At 41.5% G+C, this 25,088-nt stretch overlaps 3 protein-coding genes across 6 annotated transcripts in view; 1 reads left to right on the forward strand and 2 right to left on the reverse strand.

The window, feature by feature from the left end:
• Nucleotides 1–115: 115 nt before the first annotated feature.
• LOC114561288 (basic immunoglobulin-like variable motif-containing protein) lies at nucleotides 116–9,458 on the reverse strand. 3 transcript variants are annotated; one of them, XM_028587212.1, is made up of 10 exons: nucleotides 9,245–9,458; nucleotides 7,267–7,812; nucleotides 5,605–5,734; nucleotides 3,768–3,863; nucleotides 3,571–3,675; nucleotides 3,385–3,479; nucleotides 3,180–3,312; nucleotides 2,754–2,837; nucleotides 2,570–2,666; nucleotides 116–2,172 (listed from the first exon to the last, which is right to left on the reverse strand). In XM_028587212.1, exons 1-10 carry the CDS (start codon nucleotides 9,282–9,284, stop codon nucleotides 1,870–1,872), a joined length of 1,629 nt encoding a protein of 542 aa, XP_028443013.1. In that variant the 5' UTR covers nucleotides 9,285–9,458; the 3' UTR covers nucleotides 116–1,869. The 3 variants fall into 3 exon arrangements, with proteins under 3 accessions (XP_028443013.1, XP_028443014.1, XP_028443015.1); XM_028587213.1 differs by lacking the exon at nucleotides 9,245–9,458 and adding an exon at nucleotides 9,073–9,238; XM_028587214.1 differs by lacking the exon at nucleotides 9,245–9,458 and adding an exon at nucleotides 8,978–9,238.
• Nucleotides 8,974–13,755, forward strand: si:ch211-201h21.5 (inosine-uridine preferring nucleoside hydrolase). Of its 2 annotated transcripts, XM_028587218.1 has the most exons (7): nucleotides 8,974–9,079; nucleotides 9,515–9,554; nucleotides 10,903–11,091; nucleotides 12,271–12,453; nucleotides 12,788–12,899; nucleotides 12,974–13,110; nucleotides 13,196–13,755. In XM_028587218.1, the coding sequence occupies exons 3-7, from the start codon at nucleotides 10,909–10,911 to the stop codon at nucleotides 13,556–13,558; spliced, it is 978 nt and encodes a 325-aa protein (XP_028443019.1). In that variant the 5' UTR covers nucleotides 8,974–9,079; nucleotides 9,515–9,554; nucleotides 10,903–10,908; the 3' UTR covers nucleotides 13,559–13,755. The 2 variants fall into 2 exon arrangements, with proteins under 2 accessions (XP_028443019.1, XP_028443018.1); XM_028587217.1 differs by lacking the exon at nucleotides 9,515–9,554.
• A 2,163-nt stretch (nucleotides 13,756–15,918) lies between these two features.
• The window catches only part of tmem131 (transmembrane protein 131), a 33,995-nt gene continuing 24,825 nt past the window's right edge, over nucleotides 15,919–25,088 (reverse strand). The window contains exons 29-41 of the mRNA XM_028586923.1: nucleotides 23,746–23,931; nucleotides 23,473–23,628; nucleotides 22,212–22,651; nucleotides 21,938–22,122; nucleotides 20,085–20,215; nucleotides 19,868–19,986; nucleotides 19,449–19,601; nucleotides 19,195–19,345; nucleotides 18,342–18,457; nucleotides 18,177–18,258; nucleotides 17,979–18,082; nucleotides 17,553–17,701; nucleotides 15,919–16,785 (exon numbers count right to left, since the gene is read on the reverse strand). Coding sequence (XP_028442724.1) covers nucleotides 16,519–16,785; nucleotides 17,553–17,701; nucleotides 17,979–18,082; nucleotides 18,177–18,258; nucleotides 18,342–18,457; nucleotides 19,195–19,345; nucleotides 19,449–19,601; nucleotides 19,868–19,986; nucleotides 20,085–20,215; nucleotides 21,938–22,122; nucleotides 22,212–22,651; nucleotides 23,473–23,628; nucleotides 23,746–23,931 — 2,239 coding nt within the window. The 3' untranslated portion in view covers nucleotides 15,919–16,518. The remainder of the gene's footprint in view (nucleotides 16,786–17,552; nucleotides 17,702–17,978; nucleotides 18,083–18,176; nucleotides 18,259–18,341; nucleotides 18,458–19,194; nucleotides 19,346–19,448; nucleotides 19,602–19,867; nucleotides 19,987–20,084; nucleotides 20,216–21,937; nucleotides 22,123–22,211; nucleotides 22,652–23,472; nucleotides 23,629–23,745; nucleotides 23,932–25,088) is intronic.

Raw genomic sequence — 25,088 nt, forward strand, 5'->3', positions numbered from 1 at the left:
AAACACTTGAACTGGATAGCGTTTCCACTGAAATAACCACAGAATGGACGTCAAGCGCAAAACAAGCCCACTGACCTGTACAATGAATTATGGAAGTGTGTCATCTTTGAACAGAATTTACAGCAGTTTCCCAGACGGCACTAGTTAAATATATTGTGCACTCTTACAGTATCACTGCAGTGAGTTAACATGATGTAATAAAAACATAAAATCAGAGAAATCTGCATGTGATTACTAGTAGAATCCTGTTATGTGAACACCTAATCTCCCTCTTCTAGTGTAACACAGGGTTACTCAAAATAACTAACGCCTAACAATGCAGTGGCCATGAAGTTCACAATGCTCAATAAAACTTATGTTGCAAATCAAGTTCATTTCTGAGGCTGTAGCTTGATGTTCTGCATTTTTGTGTGTAGCCATATGTCATCAGGATTTTTCTGACTTTTTTCCCTTTCTTTCACATAACATATTTTGACCTCGTTTGCAACGGGATGCATTAGCAGCTCAGACAGCGACATTCTGTGTTGTAGTTTTCTGCCTTAATATGCTGTATGGAAACATAGAAACAGTAATATCCAGGCCTCTATTGTCTGACACACTGCTCAATGGTCATTTAATGGGGCTCACGTGTGTAGCTGTTGTTGGTTTTGATTTAAAGAAGTTGTTGCTGTATCATTTGCAGAAAATGTGTCAAAAATCATGAAGACAAAGAGGTACAGTAGGCTACCCTCACCAAGGCTGACTTTAACAGACTATTTGGTTAAAAGCACTAAAAACAACAAAAAATATCTACATCTGATTGTCTTAAAAAACATTAATTAAGTACAAGTCTGTCGATATTAAATTTTTTTCTTATTTCCAACAAAGACCAAAGCCAACAATGAATTGATCCTATTAACAAGCGCGTGTGTATTCAGAGCCTGATATATCTTACTCCTCTGTGCCGTAAAGCTCCATTGTTCCAAAAAACACATCAATGAGCCACACTGTGGCACTGGGTTCCTTCATTACAATCAACATGGGCACTGTAGTTTATTTCCACCTCTGAAAGTGGTCCCCAACAAATGCACCATTTACTCTGATAAGCAATGTTTTATAATCACACTGTATTAAATGACAACGTGAAAGGGGTTGCTACTAGTGATGAATGTACAGACAATTATCGCCCAAATCAGCTGCTCCCCTCAGCTTTAGTAAGGAGTTTTCTAGTGAGTGTTTAACTGTCCGGATGTAACTTCACTGTTTTGGTTCACTCTCACCGCTTTCACAGCGTAGTTTTCAGGTGAAACAGGCATCTGCTCTCAGAGTAAAATCTCAAAAAATCCCACTGTACGCTACCTGCTCAGCACCAAACTACAGACACAGTGGCGAGCTGGCAAACTTGTTGAGCATTTAGCACCTGAAGAGACAGATATTTGCCTGTTTAATATTGGACGTACTAATCAAATGAACCAGCTCTAATGCTAATGTTGCTCTGTATCTGCTGGATATGTAAATAACTGTTTGCCAAAAACTCAAAAGGTGATATGGTCGATGTTGTGTTCACATGTTTCCGCTGCCCCCTGCTGGCAAAAAAAACCAACAACAATTATTGCAGGTTTAACAATGAAACTATATTTATTTTATTATATATATTTAAAGGATTTACGTCTTCAATAGTACCAAATGGGCTCTGGGCTGAGTGCCAGAGACAGGGTACGGAAGTCAGGGAGTATTAAGAGACAGACTAACACATTGTCGGTTTTAGTCTTTGCAGTGGAAATAAAAAATAACACCAGAACTATCCTTTTAAAGGGGAACTTCTGTACTTGTACTGTCTGTTATTTAACCCCCCGCCTCCCCCCCCAAACTCCCCACCAATAAACCTTTTCAGTCTGTGATGTCTTCTTCGAGGTCGCTGTCAGGGGAGCTCCTCTGTCTGTACTCTGTAGTGTTGGACAGGCGTTTCCAGCTGCTGTCTTTCTGACTGCCCATACTGTGTGAGCGTCCCAGGTAGGCCAGGCTCTTGGATGCCGCTCTCTCCTCGGCTTCCTCAGCGACGCTTCCGTGCGCCCGCTCCGTGCCGTGGTGGTGGAAGTCGTGGCGTAGGTTCTCCAGGTTCAGAGCCCAGGGGCCGAGCTTCTGCCAGTTCACCCTCTGGAAGGCCATGATGCAGTGCAGGTTGCCACCCACCTGTGAGCCACCCAACGTTCTCTCAGTTAGGCTCTGACTCAATAATCTTTGACATTGGTCCAGTATTAAGCAAGATCGCTGCAGTCGACAGCGGTGAAACAAGCTGTAATGTAAGTTAATAGGGCAATTGTCCAGCTTGTATTTACCTTCACAAAAGTGCTCGTTTTGACAGGCTCAGATTAATATTCTAAGTGTCTGACAACATTAAAGCCTGTTTTGCTGCTGCTGACTTCTTCAGCGATCTTCTTAATACTGGACCAATGTCAAAGATTGTTGTTCCCATCAGTCACTTAGACACAAACACACAGGAACATAGGGTCCAGGTTGAAAAAAACAGTAGTTATCCTTTAACATAATCAGCAACATTTTAAAGAACAGGTGTGAGAAGGGGGGGAACCTTTTTGGTTTTGCGGCGCTGGATCCCCCTCTCTGTGTGACGAATGTCCAGGTATTCTGGATTTTGTGTGTTGAGGTCCGTCACAATGTCCTGCCATCTGAAAAGAGGCTTCATGTTGAACAGCTGAAACATACATAATAATACAGTACAGGATAAGGAGTCTGAAGACAGACAGAGAGCTTACTTTTTACAGTGAATAGCTGGGTGTTTCCTGCTGGGCTCGCCAATAAGGATCCAGTGCTCCATTTCGTTTGTGGGGAGAGGGCCCCTTTGCACAAAAAAACAACACCACTCATCAGTTTCAACAGAAAAATCAGCAACTTTTTTGATAACTGATCAACTGAGAAAAAATTGTGAAAAAATGGTTAACATTCTCTCGTTTCAGCTTCTCTTATATTCTTCTATCATGTGATGATTTTCCACTTTTTTCTGTTTTATATCATTGCAAACTGAATATCTTTAGATTTTAAACTTTTAGACACACAAAACCACTTTTGCAAACGTCACCTTGGACTGACTTTGGACATTTCATAGACTAAGTAATAAAAGAAAATCAGCAGATGAATCATAAATGAAAATAATCAAGCTAAAGTGCAGCGATGTGACGTACCTGTAAGCTTTTGCTGCTTTGAGTGGCGTAGCTTCAAAGCCCACTGGGCAGAAGTAGTGGTTCTGGCAGTGGTAGATGTAGGCCATAGACTCGTCGTTCAGCCCTTGCGTCAGTTTCATCAACGCTCCTTCAGCTAAAAAAGAATGAAGGGTATTGAGTGGTTATCCCTTTATGAGTAGACATGTTGGACAGCTGCGGGACTCACCCGTCTCTCCTGCGGTCTTGTTTTTTCCATGTGGTTTGTACAGAATGTAGGAGCAACCTCGCACCCGGAAATTGTCATTGATTTGTCTGAACCACCTGAAAAGAAAAATGCATTGATTATCGTGCTGCAATCATTTCCTAAAATGTAGTGATTGTTTAAAAAGACTTTAGAAGCAGCTTTGTGTACCGCATGAGTGTAGCATTGCCAGTGAAAGGGCCAAACTTGATTTCTTCAAAAGGCGGCTGAAAACCCAGAATATGCAGAGCCTCCTCCTGAGAGATGGGTGGTAGACTAGCAATGCAAATAAATATACACTTAGCGTGCAAGGAGCTGTATTTTGTTTTTTTAAGAAGTCTGATAAGACGTCGTTACGTGCTGCTCACCTCCCTGCACCCAGAGTGCTGTACAAGAAGTTCCAGCAGGACACCAGGGAAGAGATTCCACATGAAGTCTTGTACTGTGGCCGACTGATACAGTACCTGAAGCAAAAGAAATTATCCCCAAGATATACAAAAAATAAATCCACAGAATATATCATATTGCAATAGTAATTTCTCGATATAGTCAATACTAGGCTCATTTCTTCAAAACTCTTCACACAGTCAGCACAACAGAGGTCATTTGGGACTAGACTGTGGATCATTTTTCATCAGGATCAGGTCCGGGGCTGACTGCTGTTTTTGTGGCGTGAGGTTTTGGTCCTTCTATCAGAGGGGAGGGGTTCCTACAGCTTGTTTCCGGGATGAGAAGGATCGGCCACAATCTTTCCCGCCTGCATTGCTTTGACACTGGGCCTGCACAATAAATGTTTTTTTATCAACTGGCTGCGACATATCAAGATTTTTTTGTGTTAGTTGAAAGGAAATATCAGTAGAAAACTACACTTTAATATGCAACTGTCACTGTTTTTGTGCTGCCTTTTATATTCAATTCAATGTTCAATTTGTTCCATAAAAGAATGTTGGAAATTATGTCCTGTCATTAGTTTTAAATTAAACAAGAAATTAGTTGTATTTTAGCAGAATACTGAACGCAGCAGAAATGAGTACACTTTAATATCTGTTTATTTATCGCAAGTAATATTGTTATTGTGATATTAACAATGTTATCGCATATTTGCCTCATATCGTGCAGGCCTATTTCACACAAAATGCATTCAATGACCACATCTTTTTAAAACTTAAAACGTTTTCTCACTCGAACCACCACCAAATCTCTGTGGATTCACACTCTATTTTGCAAATGTTTACATGCTATTGTAAAAACGGTTCAATTTATGTTCAAAACAGAACCCAAAATAACTGAAAATTAGACTGAAACTTGCTACATTCTGTTACATCTACATCTATATAGTAATAATGTAATAATTGTAAGGGGATTATGTGTTGTTTCAAGACTTTCTTCGAGGCACCTGGATCCATCGCAGGATGGTGTCACTTTTCCTTCCACCTTACTTTCTATTCCTCAACCTCACAGAGGAATTCTTTTCCTCAGGGGAGGGGGATACGTTCTGATCAGCAGCCACATGACCAGATGTCCATCTTGGACACAGAATGCTGGATGTCTGGACAAAAGATCCTTTTCCTAGGTGCGTTGCAAGAGAGGATACATAAGGTGTGATGCAGACGATGCAGAAGACAGGGTTGACTACCACTGCAGGTATTTCTATGTCTGTAACTATCCTAAACATGTGTGTACAGTGGATATGTACAGGTTTCTATTTCATTACTGGAATTACTTTATTTGATTTTGTGCACTTGGAATTACTCCTAGAAATACACTGAAGTGCCCTTCTTTTTACTGTAGTGGACTCTTGGTTTATGCAAAATAAATAAAAAACAATAGTGATACATAATGTAGTGGTACCTGTTGTTGGTTTTTTTCTAGATCAGTGATAAAGTGTTCCAGTTGGAGGATAAATGTCAGTATTCTGGTAGTCTTGCATTGATAGGTCTGGCTACACCACACATACATTCCAGGATAGGGAAAAAAACCCGCTCTTGGTTGTTTGTAGTTCTTTAAAACACCAATGACAATGGTCTTGGGTGGCTCTGCTAAATAGTCTCGGTTAGGATAACAGTTTAGAGACAGTGAACTCAGTTTAGAGAAATGTGTGTTACCAATTGTAATAAACTATAAATGTAAATGTTTTGGAACTAACAGCACTCCTACAGCCTGATGTGAAGCTCACTTCAGTTGGGGCACTAAGTAGAACTTTACCATCTTCTGAGGTCGAGCACTTTTCTCTCTTTGATCTCGTCCAACGAGGCGTGAGGAGGGACGTCCTGCAGATTCCGGCTGGGTCTGTCTGATGACTTCATCTTCTTGGTGCTGCTCTTCTTCACATTGCCTGAAACACAGCATCAGTCAATGGAGACTAAACCATGGTTTAAATGTAGGACTGGGCAATATATCCATAATATATCGAGTGTTGTCTTTTCCGGGTTTTAAAGGTTGCATTAATAATAATAATAATTAATACTGTTTATTGATCCCCAGTGGGGAAATTACAATTTACACTCTGTTTTGTTAGAATCACTACACACAAAGGCCTGAAATACACACACACACACCATGCTCAGGACCTATTCATGCAGATGTCAGAGTGAGTGGGCTGCCAGTGCTGGACCAGTGCCCTGAGCGGTTGGGGGGGTACGGTGCCTTGCTCAAGAGAACCTGGTAGTGCCCAGGAGGTGAACGGGAATCTCTCCAGTTACCAATCCACACTCTGTACTTTGGTCCATACTGGGACTTGAACCAGCAACCCTCCGGTTCCCAACCCAAGTCCCTACAGGACCTGAATTTTAAAAGCCACATTAACATAATAAAAAAATCAGCCTATTATCACCTTCAAAATATATCAAGGGTTAAAGGACTTATGTCTCAGCAGGATCTGGAAAAACGTGTCCATGCTTTTATCTTCAGTAGACTTGACTACTGTAACGGTGTCTTTACAGGTCTCCCTAAAAAATCAATCAGACAGCTGCAGCTGATTCAGAACGTTGCTGCTCGAGTCCTCACTAAAACCAGGAAAGTGGATCACATCACTCCAGTACTGAAGTCTCTACACTGGCTTCCAGTGCCTCAAAGAATTGATTTTAAAATACTTTTACTGGTTTATAAATCACTAAACGGTTTAGGGCCAAAATACATTACTGATCTGCTACTACACTATGACCCACCCAGACCTCTCAGGTGGTCTGGGACAGGTCTACTTGTTGTCCCCAGAGTCAGAACTAAACAGGGGGAAGCAGCGTTCAGTTTTTATGCTCCACATATCTGGAACAAACTCCCAGAAAACTGCAGGTCCGCTGCAACTCTCAGTTCTTTTAAATCCAGGCTGAAGACCTATCTTTTTAATGTTGCCTTTCTTTAAATAACCTATTTTTAACTGCTCTTTCTTTAAAATTCTTATACTGCACTGTACATTTTATTCTTGTCTTTTAATGATCTTAAATTGTTGTTAATTGTTTTAATGCTTTGAAATTGTTTTTAATTGTTTTCTAACTGTTTTTAATGTTCCATGTTTCATGTAAAGCACTTTGAATTGCCTTGTTGCTGAAATGTGCTATACAAATAAAGCTGCCTTGCCTTGCCTTGCCTTGCCTTGTCATTATAGCCAGATATACTGATGATTTTTTATAGAAACTCTCATTGTGTTAATTTTTTGTGAAAGCACCAATAATCAACACTACAATATCGACTTCTAAGTATTTGGTCAAAAATACTGCAATATTTGATTTTCTACATATCGCCCAGCTTTATTTAAATTGTTCAACAAAATGTTTCATGGTATTTAAAACAGGAGACGCAGCTTTGGGTGATGGTAAGCCAGACCAATTGTGTACATAATTTTTACGACAGGCTTAATATGTTTCTTACTTGTTCTTATTTTTCTTGTGAGCACAGCGTTGAAGTCTGTGGTATCAATCTCCCAGGCCAAGATAGGTTTAGTGTGGCCAGAGGACCCTTCCACCATGTCACAGTCCCCATCTGATCCCACATGGGCCCCTCCAGACTGGCCAGCGCTGAAGTCAGCGGCGTGTTTGGGCTTAACAGGGGACAGCCCCTCATCCTGCTTTTTCGGGACAATGTCCCTGGCTGCATTTGGGGGACAGTACACAGAGGCAGCCTGGTTGAGAAGAGCATAATCGGAGCAGACGGTGTAGAACTTCTCACGGGAGTGTGTGACCGGGCAGGTCCACGGCAGGTGGAGTTCTGCACTCGAAGCCCGCCTGACTCTCGCAGCGTCCCGGGCAAGAGAGCTGATCAGACCGCGTTCCTCCTCCTCATCAGAGGGCCTTTGCAGCCCCGACGGATCTGCTGGCCCAGATAGGTTTGCTCCTTGACCTTCTGACGTATTAGGCATCGGACAGCCACTTCTATGACCGCTGGCAGAATTAGCTGAGGCTGACTGGGATGTCTTTTCTGATGATGAAAGGACAAGTATTTTTAGAAACACTATAGAGATATAAAAGGAAGATGGAGCTAATGCGATGGAGAACCAACACTGTGCAGTCAGGAAACATAAGCTTACAATGTCTCGTAGAGGATTTATTCAATCAAATACACACAGAAGAATATAATATTCAACCTTGAGAAGACAATAAAATATATAGATAAATACATTTTAAAAAGTAACTAAAATAAAAAGGACTGGGGGGAGGGGATTATGTGCAAATTAAATGAAATATCTGAAAAATAAACTCATAAATAAGACACCAACCACATACAAAATTTCAAAGAGAAAGCAAAGGCAATATAATCCAAACCTAAGGACCAAATTCAAAACAGAACTGAATGTCATTGCTTAACTCACAGCCACTTTAGACAGCATCATGCAATAGATAGAGAGAGAGAGGGATAGATAGATAGATAGATAGATAGATAGGTAGCTAGGTAGATAGATAGATAGATAGATAGATAGATAGATAGGTAGCTAGGTAGATAGATAGATAGATACTATATTGATCCCCAAGGGGAAATTCAAGGTCCTAGTAGCTTAAAGACATCACACACAACATACCCATACATCATTTACAGGATGATAAAATAACAAATCCACATGAATAATATGGACAATAAAAGAAAAGATACTAAATAAAAAATCCAAATGAATGTACTAAGGGATGTATAAGCATGAGAGGCTTGCAGTGACTGACCCTGTGAGTTAGTCTGCATGGTAAGGTGCTCTATGAGAGGGGGTGTCATGGTGGTAGTGCAAATAAGTCCAATAGTGCAAGGATAAAGTCTAGAGACCAGCATTAAATATGGACAATATAAGAGAATAATGTAGAAATAGTATATAGTATATAAAAACTATAGCAGTGCAAGGATAAAGTTTAAAAAAAGACAGCATTAAATATGGGCATTATAAGGGAATAAAGTAGACAGTAGGACGGACACAAATCAACAGTCAATGTTAGAGATTTGAAGTAATATGGTTACAGCCATTGTTCAGTATTAAGTTAGACCTCAGTCCAGGCTGGGGGAAGGAGGGGGGAGGGGTTGTGCATATGGGCTAGCCATGATATTACCTTTAACCTATAATAAGTCACCTATTATGAAAACAGCCTGCAGTGTCTCTTATTACCCGTATGGAGATAGCTGCGGGGTTGTTGGACGTGTGACGCCGCTGTAGTCTAGCAGCTAGCAGTGCTCTATTGTAGTTAACAGATGTAAACACACCCAGTTGGTACGTTGATTCTTCCACCATACTACGTGCATAGGCTTAGTACCGAGCGGACTTGGGAATTAGCAAAGCGTCGAGTTAACCACATATCGCTAAACGTAGGTGTCCATTAGCTTGCTACATTTAAAAAAAATAGCGATAATAATTAGCACACATCGTCATCCTTACCCGTATCCTCTTCCCGTGCAGGTTTAAAGGACTGTACCATTCTGAATAGCAACCGCGGTGTCCAAAAAAATTATCAAAGCTAGATAATACAAATACTTTTACTCAAGTAAACGATGAGGTCAGATACAAACGTAATTTGGCGTATTGAAGACAGTATTGTATTGTTTTATATAAAATGTACTTCAAATATCATATGCATATCACTTTCTGAGTGCTTACATCCCGTGTTAGTAAACCTTGGAATGATCCTACATTTTAAACCAATCACAGGAGCGACTGCGCTAGCTCTTTAAACTTTATTTCAAAGAAGGTAAGTCTGTCTATTCATTTTCACTGGATAGCTGGCTTAAATCGTTTAAAAGCTAAAGTAATCAAAGTGGGAAAACTTTGTATTATCAATAGAGAAGTGGGAAAACTTATACGATCAAGCAATGGTCATTAACCAACTCACTGTCATGGAGAGAGTTCAAGTGGAAAGTATTGGTCAGATGCTTCCTAACAGTCCAGGCTGAGGCAGACAGGATGCTGGAGAAGCTGCAAATCACTACCATGTGTTTTTGGGAATGCTCTGGGATTTACCACTAGGCCTACTGCAAGACAATCAGAGATAGCATGGGAACATTTCAAAAAATTAATATAGACCTAAATAGGATGCCACAACAGCTTCTTGGCTTTCCTAAAATGTAGGCTGTTTAGAATAATGCTAGTCACCAGTAAAGGTGAAATATTATACTAATTTTTTTCATTTGGGGTTTCTACTGGAACATTCTAAAATATTTCTCTCATACTGTCCATCTGAATATACATGTATTGTCTCCCTCTGTCTGAAACACCTGTCTCTTTAAGCCCCCTTACCGAAAAAGCCCAGTCTGCTCTGATTGGTCAGTGTTACAGAGTGTTCTGCATCTGCGCTTTCTGCGCCTCAGCACCGTCATTGCAGCCGGGGAATGACTGTATCAGCACTTTAACGCCACTTTCTACCTATATATATATATATATATAGTGTAGTTGTGACATCACAACTGTACAGAAGTCCTGACGGCTCGTTAAAAAGGCCCAGTTTCTGAATACAGGCTGTGTATTTCTATGTGGATTGCATGTTTTAATACTTTTCCAGTATTTATAAAGCACCTCAACCTGCTTTATAAACAAAAAAGACATTGAAATAAAAGGACCACCCACATTAGCAGACATGAATGACATTTTTGTAATAAAAAAATTAACATTTGCTTTGAGACTAAGACAGGCATATTTGATAAATGTTGGAAAAGGTGGATTGAGTTTACCAAACCATATAGAATAGATTTTGTTGTATATAAAGCTTAATAAGGCAGTATAAGGCGCAACATGTAATGTAATATTATGTTATTATCAAGTTGTAATAAGTTAATGGTAACAACATGGTGTGAATACTTTTTTCTTTGTTAACCGGCTGGAGCACAAGGGAGGAGTAAGCCTTTAGGGCCTAATGCCAGAAAGGGTGGATTTGAACCCAAACCATGATATTTTCCTAAACCTAACCAAGTAGTTTTGATGTCTAAACCGAACCAGATTTATGGTTAAAAAAAAAGGCTAACTTTCTCCCATGTGCTTCTTCCCCGTAACCAAACTGCCTGAGGGATTATTTCTGACTGCTTTTGTAAATTGAAATGTTCCAGGTGAACATGGCAAAGAAGCAGGTGATCATCGACACAGACTGCGGCATAGATGATGCTCAGGCTATAATGATGGCCTTGGCAGCACCCCACATCCAGGTCATGGGCATCACCTGTGTGTTTGGGAACGCAGCAGTTGAGAATGTGTGTCAGAATGTTTTGAGGGTGCTCTCCGTCTGTGAGCGCGAGGGGGTAAGTTCACTGAAGCTTTCTTTAAACAACCAGAACAAACAATTGTATACCTGCATCTATAAACTCAACCTTTTCCCATTCAGTAGTTTTGACTTTGTACGTTGAACACGTTCTCCAAGATAAATGATTAAATAGGTTGGTCATGTCCTTCCAAAACTCTTACTCATCTCTTGCATACACATACACCAGCACATTCTCACCCATACACATTTATTCCATGTTCTCAATAAATGGCTAGAAAACAATAAACACAGCAGTTATTGCACAGAGTCCGGTTGCACTGGGGGGTTAGGCTGTAGATAGGAGATGGTTAATGAACAGCTCAACTCCTCCCTTTGCTTTGTCAGTATTCTGTGTGCTCATTAGCCTGAGATGAGTAAGAAGGTAAAATATATTTATAAAGCGGAATAAAACCCTTAGAAGGTGTAGTGGGGCAGTTAAGCATAACAATTTTTAAAAAAACTGTTAAATATATATTTTGTGATCACATTCACACTTAGAAGATGCCCAGTACACAAACTTGTGTTTCCTAGGATGGCGAAGGAATGTCCCGCCCTACTCTGCCTTATATCAGATATGTACACCTTACAACTATCACATAAACGTAGACAAAATTAAATTATGTATTACAAGATTCTGCTTCACTACAGACATACTTTGTTTTTTTGACAAGCTTAATTTATGTTTTTAATAGAGATGTTCCGATACCGATACCAGGATTAGAAAAGCCTCCGATACCGCCTAAAATGCTGGTATTGGTATCGGCAAGCACTCGAGTTTATGCACCGATCTGATACCACGTAATTTAGCCCTAAAAAAAATCTACTTTAGTAGTTCATTTATGTTCTTCTTCCGTTATGACTGAGTGTCAAACTGGATAACAAAAGAAAGTTTTCGGGTGTTATTCTTTGTGTTTGTTCATGTTTCAATGATAGCAATCAAATTATATCCATACAGGGATAGTAGTAGCAGCTGTTAAAACAATATAAAATATACGTATTTTTTGACACGTTGGTATCGGATAGGTACCCGGTATCGGCCGAGATGCAAGATCAGGTATCAGGAAGGAAAAAACTGGTATCCTAACATAGTTTTTAATGTAACATGCAAGAGGCTTATGTTAGATCTGCATGTCTGCCAACAAACCCCACTGAAAACTGCACACCTTTCTTTCTGCAGATTCCAGTGTTTCGAGGTTCTGGTGGTCCTCTAGTTGGAGCCACTAAACCAGTCAGTGACCACTTTGGAACAGATGGACTTGGGGATGTGATTAAAGACAAAGACCCACAGTGGGAGCTGAAGATCCAGAGAGAGCATGCAGTCAATGCAATGATCAGGCTGGTGACCGAAAACCAGAAGCAGGTGAGAAACCTCTCTTTGGTCTGTCTGGAGCCCTTTTCACACATGCCTGCACCGGACTTATCTAGACATTACCCAGAGGAGCTGCATGTGAGAACGCAAATGTCTGTATCAGTTGGAATGGACATTTAACGAACTTTACCCTGCCAGCTCCTGAGTACAAAGTGTGTTAGATATCTGATTGAGATCATGTGTGAATAGATCATTGTACAGAGAATTCACAGTGTGTGGGCGTTTTGATGACGTTTCTATCCTGCAGCCGGAGTTCACGTGAGAAAACGAGTGTGTGTGTGTGGCTACTCGCTGGTGTTGTACCATTAAAATGTGCTTCCCACAGGTCTCCTTGGTGGCCCTTGGCCCGCTCACTAATCTGGCATTGGCTGTCCGACTGGATCCATGTTTTCCCCAAAAGCTCAAAGATCTGTACATTATGGGGGGCAACATGGAAGGTAATACCACCACATGACTACAGGGTTTGATTTTTGTACATGTAGGCTTGTTTAACTGGATTTTGTCTTTGTAGGAAAAGGAAACGTGACACTATGTGCAGAGTTTAACTTTGCATTGGATCCAGAGTCTGCCTATATTGTTCTTGAAGAATTCCTCTGCCCTACATACCTGGCATCATGGGAATACGCGTGCAGAAATGCCCTGACATGGGTAAGATGTTTAATAAAGAACTACTGTACATAACCCTGCACGGCTTTTCCACTTCAAACTGGTTTCCTGGATTTCGTTTGTACAGGAGTTCTTTGAAGAGTTGATCAATCAGGATGCAGCGGCTGCAGTCTTTATGAAGATGATAACATCTAAATGCTGGGCTTACTCCAAAGACGCTATGAGGAGCAAGAGAGACGTGTACTTTGGACCTGGCTTCGTCTCTTATGATGCCTATGCAATGTCCGCCTGTATTGACGGCAGTGTGGTAACAGAGAGGATAGAGTGTCCTGTCCGCGTGGAGCTGCAGGGTTCCATGTCTCGTGGCATGATGGCACTGGATCGCACAAATGAGCTGAAGAAGAGCCACAGTGTATTTGTTCTGACTAAGTGTGATGTTGCCAAGCTTGGTCAGTTACTCATGGCGTCTCTTAGACAACCTAAAAAGTAATTGTTGATGGAGTGGCCTCTAGCTCACCCAGTAAGAGTGTTTGTCCCATGTTGGCGGAGTCCTTTGTAGCAGCGTGGGTTCAAATCTGACCTGCTGCCCTTTCCTGCCTGTTGTCTTCCATCTCTCCCCCTTTTCCAGTCTATTCACTGTCACTATATATTAAAAAATAATCTTAAAGGTCCCATGACATGCTGCTTTTGGATGCTTTTATATAGACCTTAGTGGTCCCCTAATACTGTATCTGAAGTCTCTTTTATATAGACCTTAGTGGTCCCCTAATACTGTATCTGAAGTCTCTTTTATATAGACCTTAGTGGTCCTCTAATACTGTATCTGAAGTCTCTTTTATATAGACCTTAGTGGTCCCCTAATACTGTATCTGAAGTCTCTTTTATATAGACCTTAGTGGTCCCCTAATACTGTATCTGAAGTCTCTTTTATATAGACCTTAGTGGTCCCCTAATACTGTATCTGAAGTCTCTTTTATATAGACCTTAGTGGTCCCCTAATACTGTATCTGAAGTCTCTTTTATATAGACCTTAGTGGTCCCCTAATACTGTATCTGAAGTCTCTTTTATATAGACCTTAGTGGTCCCCTAATACTGTATCTGAAGTCTCTTTTATATAGACCTTAGTGGTCCCCTAAAATAAATAAAACTGAATTGAATCGAAATTGAATCAAATTATTTTTGAGTATATTGAATAAAAAAAGCTGAAAAGCTTAGATGTGACTTGCAATACAAACCTTATTTTCTCTCTTCTGTTCTTAGTTTTACCTAAAACAACAACAATTACAAGACCGCCTTCATCAAGTGTTACCCCATAGTTACCCCTTCTACATAATCAACAGCTACAGAAGCAAACGTGGGGTCCCATTTTAGTCCGGGAGGGGAGGGGCCAGGGCAGGAATCTCATGGGGGCTATGAGGGCCATGGCCAATGTGCCCCCTCAGTTTGACCTTGTACCCCTTAAAAAATGTCTATGCCCTATGGCCACAGTGGCCTTGATGCCTTGGCTGCAATGCCCCAGCGGATTTCTCCTTTTAGACACAAGTGCCTTTTGTTCAGATTCTGAATTCTTATTGGGCAACACCAAGCAAAACGCTGTGCACGTGTTTGATTTGGAGCCTGGTATGAACCCCTGAAAACCAAGCTATTTAAAAAAACCATAGTTTGACACAAATCCAGTAGCACCGGCCACCCAGTAGACTTAATCTGACAGACTCACGTACAATGCTGCAAAGCGGTGACTGAGTGAATTTCTGAGAAAAGAAGCTTGACTGAGCAGGTAAGAAAGTTTGACAAATGAGTGAATCGCTAAGATAAGAAACTTGACATGTTAAGAATCTCTCGTTTATTGCTACAATTACTTAGCAGACCAATTCACCTAAGAAGTTGAATGTGCCTAAGTATTACAGCCAAACGTGTGTAACATTAATGGTAACAAACCCAACGTTATCCAGAAGTGAAATTCATTATTTCCGTGGAAATCATCATCACTTTAAATCATTGTTTTATATGATGGCCTTGCTATGGCACTTGGCTAAGAAGCCTTCCCCCTAAATTTTGGAATTCCAGGTCTGTGGGTGGCTGCAGACTATTTATGTCCTGGGGTCTTTTTTTGCAACATGATTTTGGCATTCATTGCTGAAAATATTCTGCTTCTGTATTTGGAGATCAGAGAGTCTGTTAAATTGTCAGCTGTAAAATAAAAGCACAGATTATTTGGCTTCGGCTTTGTGAACTGCATTAGAGAAGCATTGCCAGTAAAATGTGGAGGATTTAAAATGCCTAAATTAAAACAAATCAAAAAGTGAAATACAATACACATTTCATAAAATCTTCTATCAGACTTCATGTTAAAATACAGATCATAAAACACGATGATCACATAAGGTGCATGCAGTGCTTACTGCTACTTACCTACTAGGTAGGTACTTACTTACCTACGCTTGGAGAAGTTTTTCACTTCCAAAAGCTGGAGAGGCTGGAACCGGCACGGCTAGCAAACTCTGCCACTACTTCCTTGAAGCACTTAAGGAAAATTTCAAGCAAGCAACCAGCAAGTAAACCCTTAGCTGAAGATCTGAGGAACCCCCCTCCCCTCCCTCCAAAATGGAAATCAGACCATGTATTGCCAGGAGCTCGTTGTGATTGAGTTTCGCTTCACTCTCACCGCTCTCAAGCAAAAGAGACAGATATTTCCCTCAGGAGTTGGTAGAGCTAATGTGGATGTGTCAAAAAGCGATTGGTAATGTTATTATGGTAATGTTGTGTTCACGTGTTTCTAACGCTTCCATGTGGCTAAAAATAAATCAGATCTTGTAGGATTAAATGGATAAAATAACATGAAAAAGATGTTCTGCTGAAATCCTTTATTTCAATTTGGTGACAAATAGAGGCGATGTACAATACAAACCTCCAACTCTGTTCTGAAGAAACGCATTTCATATAATGAAAGATTCCTGCTGCCAAATAAAAGCCTAGTGCAATGATTTTAATGCAAATGTATGCAAATTTGACTTGTCAAACCAACTTTAATAAGAAACCAAAAAGAACACATGGCTTAAAATAAGATGTCTGTTCCAACATTAATACTGAACATCCGCAACTCTGTGCCATGTACCAAACTTTAAGAAGGAATGCAGCATTACCAGTCTTTCTATAACCGCAAACATGTCTGCACTGGCATTAGCATACCATATCAACATTTTTAATTTAGGGGCACCTGTTAAAACAAATCCAAATAAAAAGTAAGCACTTGAGCCCCCCGTGAATAAAAAGCTGCGGAGAACTAAATGGCCGGGTTGGTAACCTACAGCACTGGGCTACCAAACCCATTACACTTCAGGTAACATTGCTTTCTGTTGGGGTTCTCTGATTATAAAATAATTAGACTGAGCGTACAGAGTACATCAAATCTGTTGACGTGTTTCTGTTAAGTGCTGCCATGTTCAGGTTTAATTGCCATTGTCCGAGGAGCTAGGCCAGGGCTCAGAGCTACGCCTGCTCAGGGTGGGGCGCCACATGCTCCATGGGTTGTAGGTCCGACTCATCTCGGTGGAAGCTGGCGGCGAAGGGGTGGGACTGCTGACCAGATCAGTCAGCGTTGTTGAGTTGGTCGTTGGAGGAAAAGGGTGTAAGGCTGAGTCTGCGCTTGTGGACCAAATGGAGCTGCCGAAGGGCGTGGTGGCAGACCAGGGGCTGCGGGTGTTTCCCAGGAGGGACTGCAAAAAAGACAAGAGAAGCTACACAATAGTATCACGAGCATCTGCGAGCTACTAGTACTAATGCCAATCTTACACCAAAGGACTTTTCAAGCGATTCCACTGTCACAGACTAATATAATATATAATAATATAATATCCAACATCGCAATGAAAACCTGAGAGTCTTGCTAGAGTCGGGGGGGCTCCCATCGTCACCATCGTTTGATGTAAGGTGGTCTTAAAACTCAGTCCCAGTCAGCTTTCCTATCTTGACATTCCGACTAAATCAAATGTGTTTGATATTATCCTAAGCTTTAAGTCTTGGTAGTGAATCAAATCACGTGACCATTGTCAACAACCAATGAGTGAGCTCCCTCCAGCACCAAACAGGAAGCAGCAAATGCCTAGACGTAGCTACGTCCAAATTCAGGGGCTGCAGCCTTCGGAGGCTGCATTCGTAGACAGATTGCATCACACCAGCGCAACGAAGGCTGTCTCATTTCTTTTAATTTCGTAACGGGCCTATAATCGGTCTATCCCTACCTCCGGGTACTGGTTCTGCAGAACAGAAAATCAGCAAACTTTCCCTTAAGTTACCAGCTATCGATAGCAATAGCTAGCTAGCTTGGTTACATTTTTCAAAACCAATCTAGTTTTGTGATGTGTGACCCTGCAAGTTTTCCCAGTCCAAATTACATATTAACGTTAGATGTGAGGTGATTGTCTTTAGATGTGAGATGGTGTCAGACTTTCTTCTGGTGTACGGTAGGCATAGGGGATCTTACTGCAGTTGGGGCGGTCGGGGAGCTGGAGCTGCGGGGCCAGGAATGCAGAGAGTCACTGCTCGGGATGTCCCAGATGGACGGGGCAGGGGTGAACTCAGGCCAGCTTTGCTGAGGCTCCGATGACTTTGGGAGATTCATTCCACTGAAAACTACACACACACACACACACACACACACACACACACACACACACACACACACACACACACACACACACACACACACACACACACACACACACACACACACACACACACACACACACACACACACACACACACACACACACACACACACACACACACACACACACACACACACACACACACACACACACACCAGTTTGAATGCAGCCAGCCAACCATGAACCATTACACCAGTTACTCTACTTTCTGATTTGCTGGTTGACGGAGCCACACAGGTTACCTCCTGTCAGGTTGAAGGAATTGTTGGGTCCAAAAGCAGAGAATGAGTTGGCAGAATGGAAGTTGGGACTACTGACTGTGTCAATGGGACTCCATAATCCAGAGCTATGGGAGGAAAACAAATATATGCAGAATATTAAACTGGGATTACATCTTGCTGTCATGTCTGGATGTACATTTTGTCATTTTCTCACACTACCTGTCAGAGCTGTCACTTTCCACTGATGTCATGTGCGGCAAAGTCTTTCCTTGGCTGTCAGTTTTACCTGGGCCAGAGCCGCCTGAAGACAACAGGAAACATCAGTTGTCTCTCTTGTAAACAAACCACCATAGCACAGGCGTTTATTCATGGTTACATACGTACCTGGGCTTTTATCATAACCAGCAGCTACGGCAGCAAAGGTGGGGTTCCCATTTTTGCCCGGGAGTGGAGTGGCTGCAGACAGTTTATTTCCTGGGGCCTTCTTTTGGTTTCCCTCACTGCAAAAGTGTCAAACATTCACCAAGAATCTGGATTACATAGTACATAGTTAACTCTATTTATAAAGCATTTTTTAAAGGATTAGGTTACACAGTGCTTTTTATTTATTTTCACTTAGCTGGAGACATCCAGCACTTGATTTCTGATAGACAAGACATTAGGCAGGGGTAGGTTGCCTTCCTCACTGCTTTTTAACAGGACGTAGAGCTAGGTATAATCCACTACAACAACTAACCCAGTATTTCTAAAATCTTTGATATAAATGCTAATTTTTTTTCTGGACTTCTTGGGAAGCTTGGCTACACTACTGTATGTTTAAGGCAGGCAGCCAGTGGAAAGAGAGCTGTTCAAAGGTAAAAATAGCAGGACCGAAAACCTCCTTCGGAAATCTAACAGGCAAAAATTAATAAGTAATGGTGTACAGAATGGTCATCAGAGACAAAACTGATCTGTAGCTGGTTATCATTCATTTAATTGGTGAAAAAGTTGAAAAGAAATGACAAATAAAAGGAGAGGCTTCTGTTTGTTGGCTGGGAGGCGGGTGGGTAGATAATTGATAGTCTTTTAAAAGGACTTTGGGGTTGTGACAATTGAAGGTAATGATGCTGGAGAAACAGGAGGACCTGGCATCAGTGACAGCTTTTTGGTAACTGGACATAAGTTCTTCCAGAATTTTTAAACGACATGAGCTAAAATTGTGTCGTTTTATTCGCTTCACATTTGACCATGTGGATACCTGTTACTGTTGAGCACACTGCTGTAGGAGCCCCGGGACAGTAAGCTGGGGGAGGTGGGTGGAGGGGAGCTGGTCCCTGCTGTGATGGATCTCTTCAGGAAAGGGTCTGCGTTTATCGTCTGGAGGGAGATCTGCTGGAGACTATCTGCTTCTGTATGTGGGGAGAAGAAGCCAATGGGATCTTTAGAAGGCTGATGGGTGAATGTTTGAAGCAGGACCGACACTGGACATGACAGTTTCAGATCTTGACTTACGGACGCTGTTTTTGGAAAGTGGTACATCCCACTCTGGGGCAGCACACTCCTTCTCCCCCTCAGAGCTGCTGCTGTGGCCTAGCTCTGGCACTGGGACGCTGGACAACAATTTGGCCAACAGAGAGGGGCGCCCTTCTTCCAGCTTCCCATCAACTGCAAAACAAACATGTCACAAACACATCTGGTATAAAGCAAATGGCAAAGAGACAACATTTAAGTACGGCTGTGCAATTAATAGAATTTTAATATAAAAAAACAAACAATGTAATCTAGAAAAACAAGTATTTTGTACATTACATTTTGTAAGTAAACTTTTATTTTGTCTTGCGTTCTGAAGGGGATTTCAATACTGATCAAATAATTGGGATTATGATTTTTTCCATAATCGAGCAGCCCCACATTTAAGTGAAGAAACTTACATCTCTGTTTCTGCAGTGGTCGTGTCTTTGGGATGTTGGCGAGGGGGTGCAGAGCTTTGGATGTGAAGCTCTTTCGTTGTTTGTTCTCCAGCGGTGTTACATATGGCAGCTCCAGAGAACTGGGAACAATGAAAACATTTGTCATGAAAAAAAGTTTTTTTTTTTTAAGCAATAAACAAAAAAGATGATGTCATCGCCTGTGATTACATAAACAGACCTGGATTTTTCTGCTGGGCTCTCTTTCTTTGTGGTTCCTTGTTTCTTGGGTTTGGGTTTGATAAGGAAATTTGAAGCCTCTTCTTTCACTTTTTCTGTGGTTACCGTCCTTCCTTTCTTTTTCACTGGTTCCTGGAAGAAATGATGGGAAAATATATGATAAGACTATGCATATTATTATGTCATTTCCATAGTAGTAGATGTCAGAGCGTTTTTTAAAAAGGTAGAATATGTAGTATTGCTTTACAGTGTTCAAAGTTGGTGCCTCCATCCGGGCTCAACAGCCAGAGAGTTGAGCGAGCTAGAGAGTAAATTAATTTTGAATTGTTGCACGGCAGTTATGTTATAAGGCACAAATAAACACACCCACACCTCTGCTAAAAGGTGTGGGATTACGAGTGAAAGCAGAGCTTCATCCTGTTTGTTTCTCTGTGTCTGTGTCAGTTAAACTTGTGGATCGGTATTAGACAGAAAGTGGCAGTTTACAGGGAACGGGCCGCACAACATGCTCGCGGTTATTGGCTGGGGGTTTCACACCCTTGTGGGGCCCAAAGGCTCTTTGTTGACGCCCACAAACGTCCCGCACTGACCAAAATAAAAATAAAAGCAGCAGCCAGGGTCCCTGCAGATACAGACACTACTACGCACAGGATTACTTTTGTATTAGTCTATAAATCGTTTTTTTGGGGGGGAAAAGCATTGCATGTTACACCTCTGAAGGTACATGTCCATATGCAAGTTGCTTCGCAGCATTGCACACTAGTGGGCTTGCCACCAGTTTCTCTTTAATAACCTCTGACAAGCAAAGAAAACAGTCGCCGCCCTCCTACAACCACGAAGGCTGCAGCTGATTGGACAAACGCGTCAAGTGGGTCTAGCTGCTCCCGAAATTCAAAACCGACCATAATGGTGGCTCGTTCGGAATACAATCTTGTATTTCAGGAAAATAGTTCACCGAAACGTGTTTCTGAAAATTTTGAAGCGAGAAACAGGCCATGCGGTTGCTGAATGTGCCTTCATTTCAGATCAACAACGGTCAGTTTAAAAGATTTCCGTCAGCTTTTGAGAGGCGGCAAGCGGAGCCGGCTGCTCCTCATTTGCATAAAGTTGGTTGGATTCAACTTCATGCAAATGAGGAGCGGGTGACTCGATGCCCCGCTTCTCCAAAGTCCCCGCAACGCTACCAGAATGCATTGCACAGCTGCTCCCATAGAAATGAATGGGAAGCGGGGAAATGACGCTGATAATGGACACGTACTATCAGTCTTTTCGACCCAGTCCAAGTCAAGTCTTTGAGAATGACTTGAAAATCAAAAAGCCGGCAGTGTTAACCACTGCACCACCATGACATCCACGCTGATCATTTATCATTAAGCTGTAGAAGCACATTTTTATTAGATCATTTTAGAAAAAATGCAGTAGGACGCCGCCTCCTTTGACATCTTGTTTAAAACAGGGCGGACAGCATAAAAAATAGGTTATTTCTATTAATAAACAGACAAATGCAACAAATATTTGACAAAGACAAAAAAGGAGCTTGTTTGATTGCTAAAAGCAGGAACTAGCACATAAATGAGTTGAGTGTAGAAATCATCTGCACAGCTACAGGGGAGGAAAATAGGTGGTATGCTATGGAGACGTGCGCATCCTGGTTATGTTATACATACATTTTTCAATGTTTATTGGTCACCATGTAAAGTCTGTGAAATGAGAACTTTGACTCATCTGCTATGGGACTGGACTGACTTGAGTCCATATCTCAAGTCTCCAGCTGTGTTAGATGCAATGCAGGAAGAGAGTTGACAGAAATAAAATGTACCCAGAATGTGAGCTCGGACTACAAGACAAGTGTACCTCTTTGATGTTTGCCTCCACATCTGGATTGGAGGTCTCTGTGGTAGTGGAGGAGCTGTCGTCGTTGTCGGCCAGGTTATCTTTTAGCTCGTCTCCCTGAGTCTTTACTGACGATTTTTTATCCTTCTCTTCCTTCTTCCTCTGGGCTTTTGTTTTACCGCGCAGCTTCCCTTTGGATTCCAACACTGCAAACAATAGTAAACACACACCTCAAAGACCTGTACCTGATGACAGAGGCCTTCTGCTCTCTTGTGATAAAAACAAGTGTGGGTACCTTTGTTTTGTATTGACTGAGTGCTCTGTTCCTGTAGAGTCTCACCACTGAGTGAATCTGGACGGTCCAGGTCGTTGTCCATGGCTCCTATCAGGTTGGCATATTCTGCATCGTCAGGACAGAGGCCTCTGTGAGGCAGCGATGGCCCAGCTAAACTTTGACCCTGGAGGTCGAGTTGTTTGGTACTACGAGCTTTTCGGTTGACTAGCTGGCAGGCAGCTGGAGGACCTTCTTGGCCTGAGGTTGTACTCCCTTTGGTCAGCTGCGAGGAAGTAGCTTGCATAGATGGGCGGCTGAAGCTGATCCGGGACCTCTTCTCTTGGCTGTCTGAGTCGGACAGGGAGCGGCTGTTGCCCTGTCGGCCTCCGACCCGAGCTGCTCCGTTGCTGGACACGTATCCTCCTCGGAAGTTCTGGGGAGAGTCGCCGTAATCGTTCAACCTGAAAATGTTGACAATTTTCTGTTAAAAGTACACTTTACATACTGCACCTCCCCTTGTAGCCTCTAAAGAAGAGAAGAGCTGCAACGATTAGCTGATTAATCTGATTTGGTAAATTGATAGAAAATCAATCTGCTAACTATTTTTCTCCAAACTTGTCAGGGTGTTTTATCATGGTTTTCTAAAGTGTTTTACAGACCAAATGATTCATCAATTAATCGAGAAAATAATGAAAATAATCATTAGTTTCAGCATCTTAAGACAAGAAAACAAATAGGATTTTTTTATACCACTGTAAAATCTTTAAAATTGTTTCATTTTAGGCTGGAATACAAAGTGAGAATATGTCTGATAAACTAGCACTATAAAGTGGTCTTTTGCTCCTGCAATAATAATTGAAAGAAACAATGAGAAACTACACTAAATGGGTGAAATCTCTTAGTCCCCCGGCTGAACAGCCAATCAGACAGCCCTCACTCACCAACTGCCTCAGGTTAAACATGCAAATGTACCCAAATGACCAACGATAAGGTAAGTAAGTGGTGGCAGTAGCAGACATTGTCAAAAAACTGTTGGCAGAGGTTAGCCACAGCCCCACAGCTATCACTGTCCTCTCTGTGTGTCAGAGCCTCTTAAACACACCTAATCAATCAGAATGATGGAACAGTATTTAAAGATTGTCTTGGAACCATTTTAACAGTCAATAGATGGATCTTCCTTTTCATTAGATTAACATTATATATTTTTGTACATTGATGATATCATGAGGTATGATCAACCATTGTCCGAGATGTAACTCGGCCTTTCCTGTTTTACACTTACTTTGAATCACTGTGAATTTGCACAATTTCCCTGAGATTAAAAGGTCTCCCCGTCTCCATGGAGGAGTTGGATTCCACAGACACGCGTCTCTTGAAAGGGTCCCATATGCTCTGAGCCTCCAGGTAGGCTGTGGCAATCACCAACAGAAACATGGAACTAAAGAGACGTAAATATGGACTGTTAGATGGGTTGAAATACAAAATGAAATACAGCAGCGAGGTGTTTTATTGCTTGTGGTGCTGGTGCTACACTGCAGTACAGAGTGGAACTCACCTCATGATGAGCGACACTATGATGTAGAGCTCCAGCTCCCAGCTCGGTCTGGGCAGGGTCTCTGCACATGTAGCTAACATGTGGTAGGGCAAGGAGGCGTTCAGGACAAACACAAACTCGGAGCCACCGCATGTCACCAATTTGAGCTCCCGGATCACTCGGGATGACGTGAAGTCAGGTGTAAACCTGTAGGGAAAGGGGAGGAAATGTTGAGGTTCAAAAGGCTGTTCTCAACAGTGTAAAAACATTGCTAATCTGCCTATAGATGTTTATTACAATTAAAGCTGGGCAATATATTGATATTATATTGATATTGATATATTAGGCTAGATATAGTCTTACATTTTGGATATATCATATCATATCGTAACACAGTGAAATGACAAGTGTTGTCTTTTCCTGGTTTTTAAGGTTGCATTATAGTCAAGTGATGAAGTCAAAAAAATCTAAACTCTCATTGTGTAAAGCTTTTGTGAAACACCAATAGTCAACCCTACAATATCGTCTCAATATCGACATCAATGTATTAGGTAAAAAATAGTGATATTTGATTTTCTCCATATCGCTCAGCTCTAGTTACAAAGTAGGACTCCTCAAGGACAGAAGACAGAAGCGGTGGCTAGTTAGAAGACCTGGGAGGTATCTTTGTGATTCAGGAAGCTACAAGCCATTTAGATGCACCACCAAGTTTACATGCACACTAATATTCCACTACTACTCAGAATATGACAATATTACAAATTTTATACAGGCCATCTTAACAGCATACTCTGTTTGGAATTCGGAATAAGGCCTTTTTACGAATTTAGCATTTCCTGATAAAGACGTGGGATATGCCGGTATTATTCGGGTTTTAGAGGGATTTCTTTGGAAATGTATACAGCAAATTCAGAATCTGCATCTCAATCAGGGTTTTTAATAGCCTGGATGCAAGCCAAACTTAGCCCCGCCCACAAAATTCGAGGTCGGGAAGTTCTGACTAGAATCTGAGTATGACCATGTTAGGCTAGGTTTTTAATGCAGTTTGAGGCAGTTTACGGCCTCTTGCCGGTTTATGGCTTAGGGTCATCTCTGTGTGTTGCTATGGTTGATGTACACAAACAAACCAGCCAACAGTTTGCAAGGCTGCTGTAAAGAAAAGAAGGATAAATACTACTTTTAAACATTAGGGTTTGGAAATGCACAAGAAGATGGTTGAAGGAATGAGAGAGGGATGCTGGGTTCGTTATACCTTGATATCGATACCGTAACGATATTGTAGTGTTGACTATATTCACAAAATATTTACACAATGAGATTTTGGATAAATAATCATCAGTAATGTGGATATAATGACTAAGTGG

The sequence above is a fragment of the Perca flavescens genome, chromosome 9, assembly GCF_004354835.1.
Source record: "Perca flavescens isolate YP-PL-M2 chromosome 9, PFLA_1.0, whole genome shotgun sequence".
Lineage (NCBI taxonomy): Eukaryota > Metazoa > Chordata > Actinopteri > Perciformes > Percidae > Perca > Perca flavescens.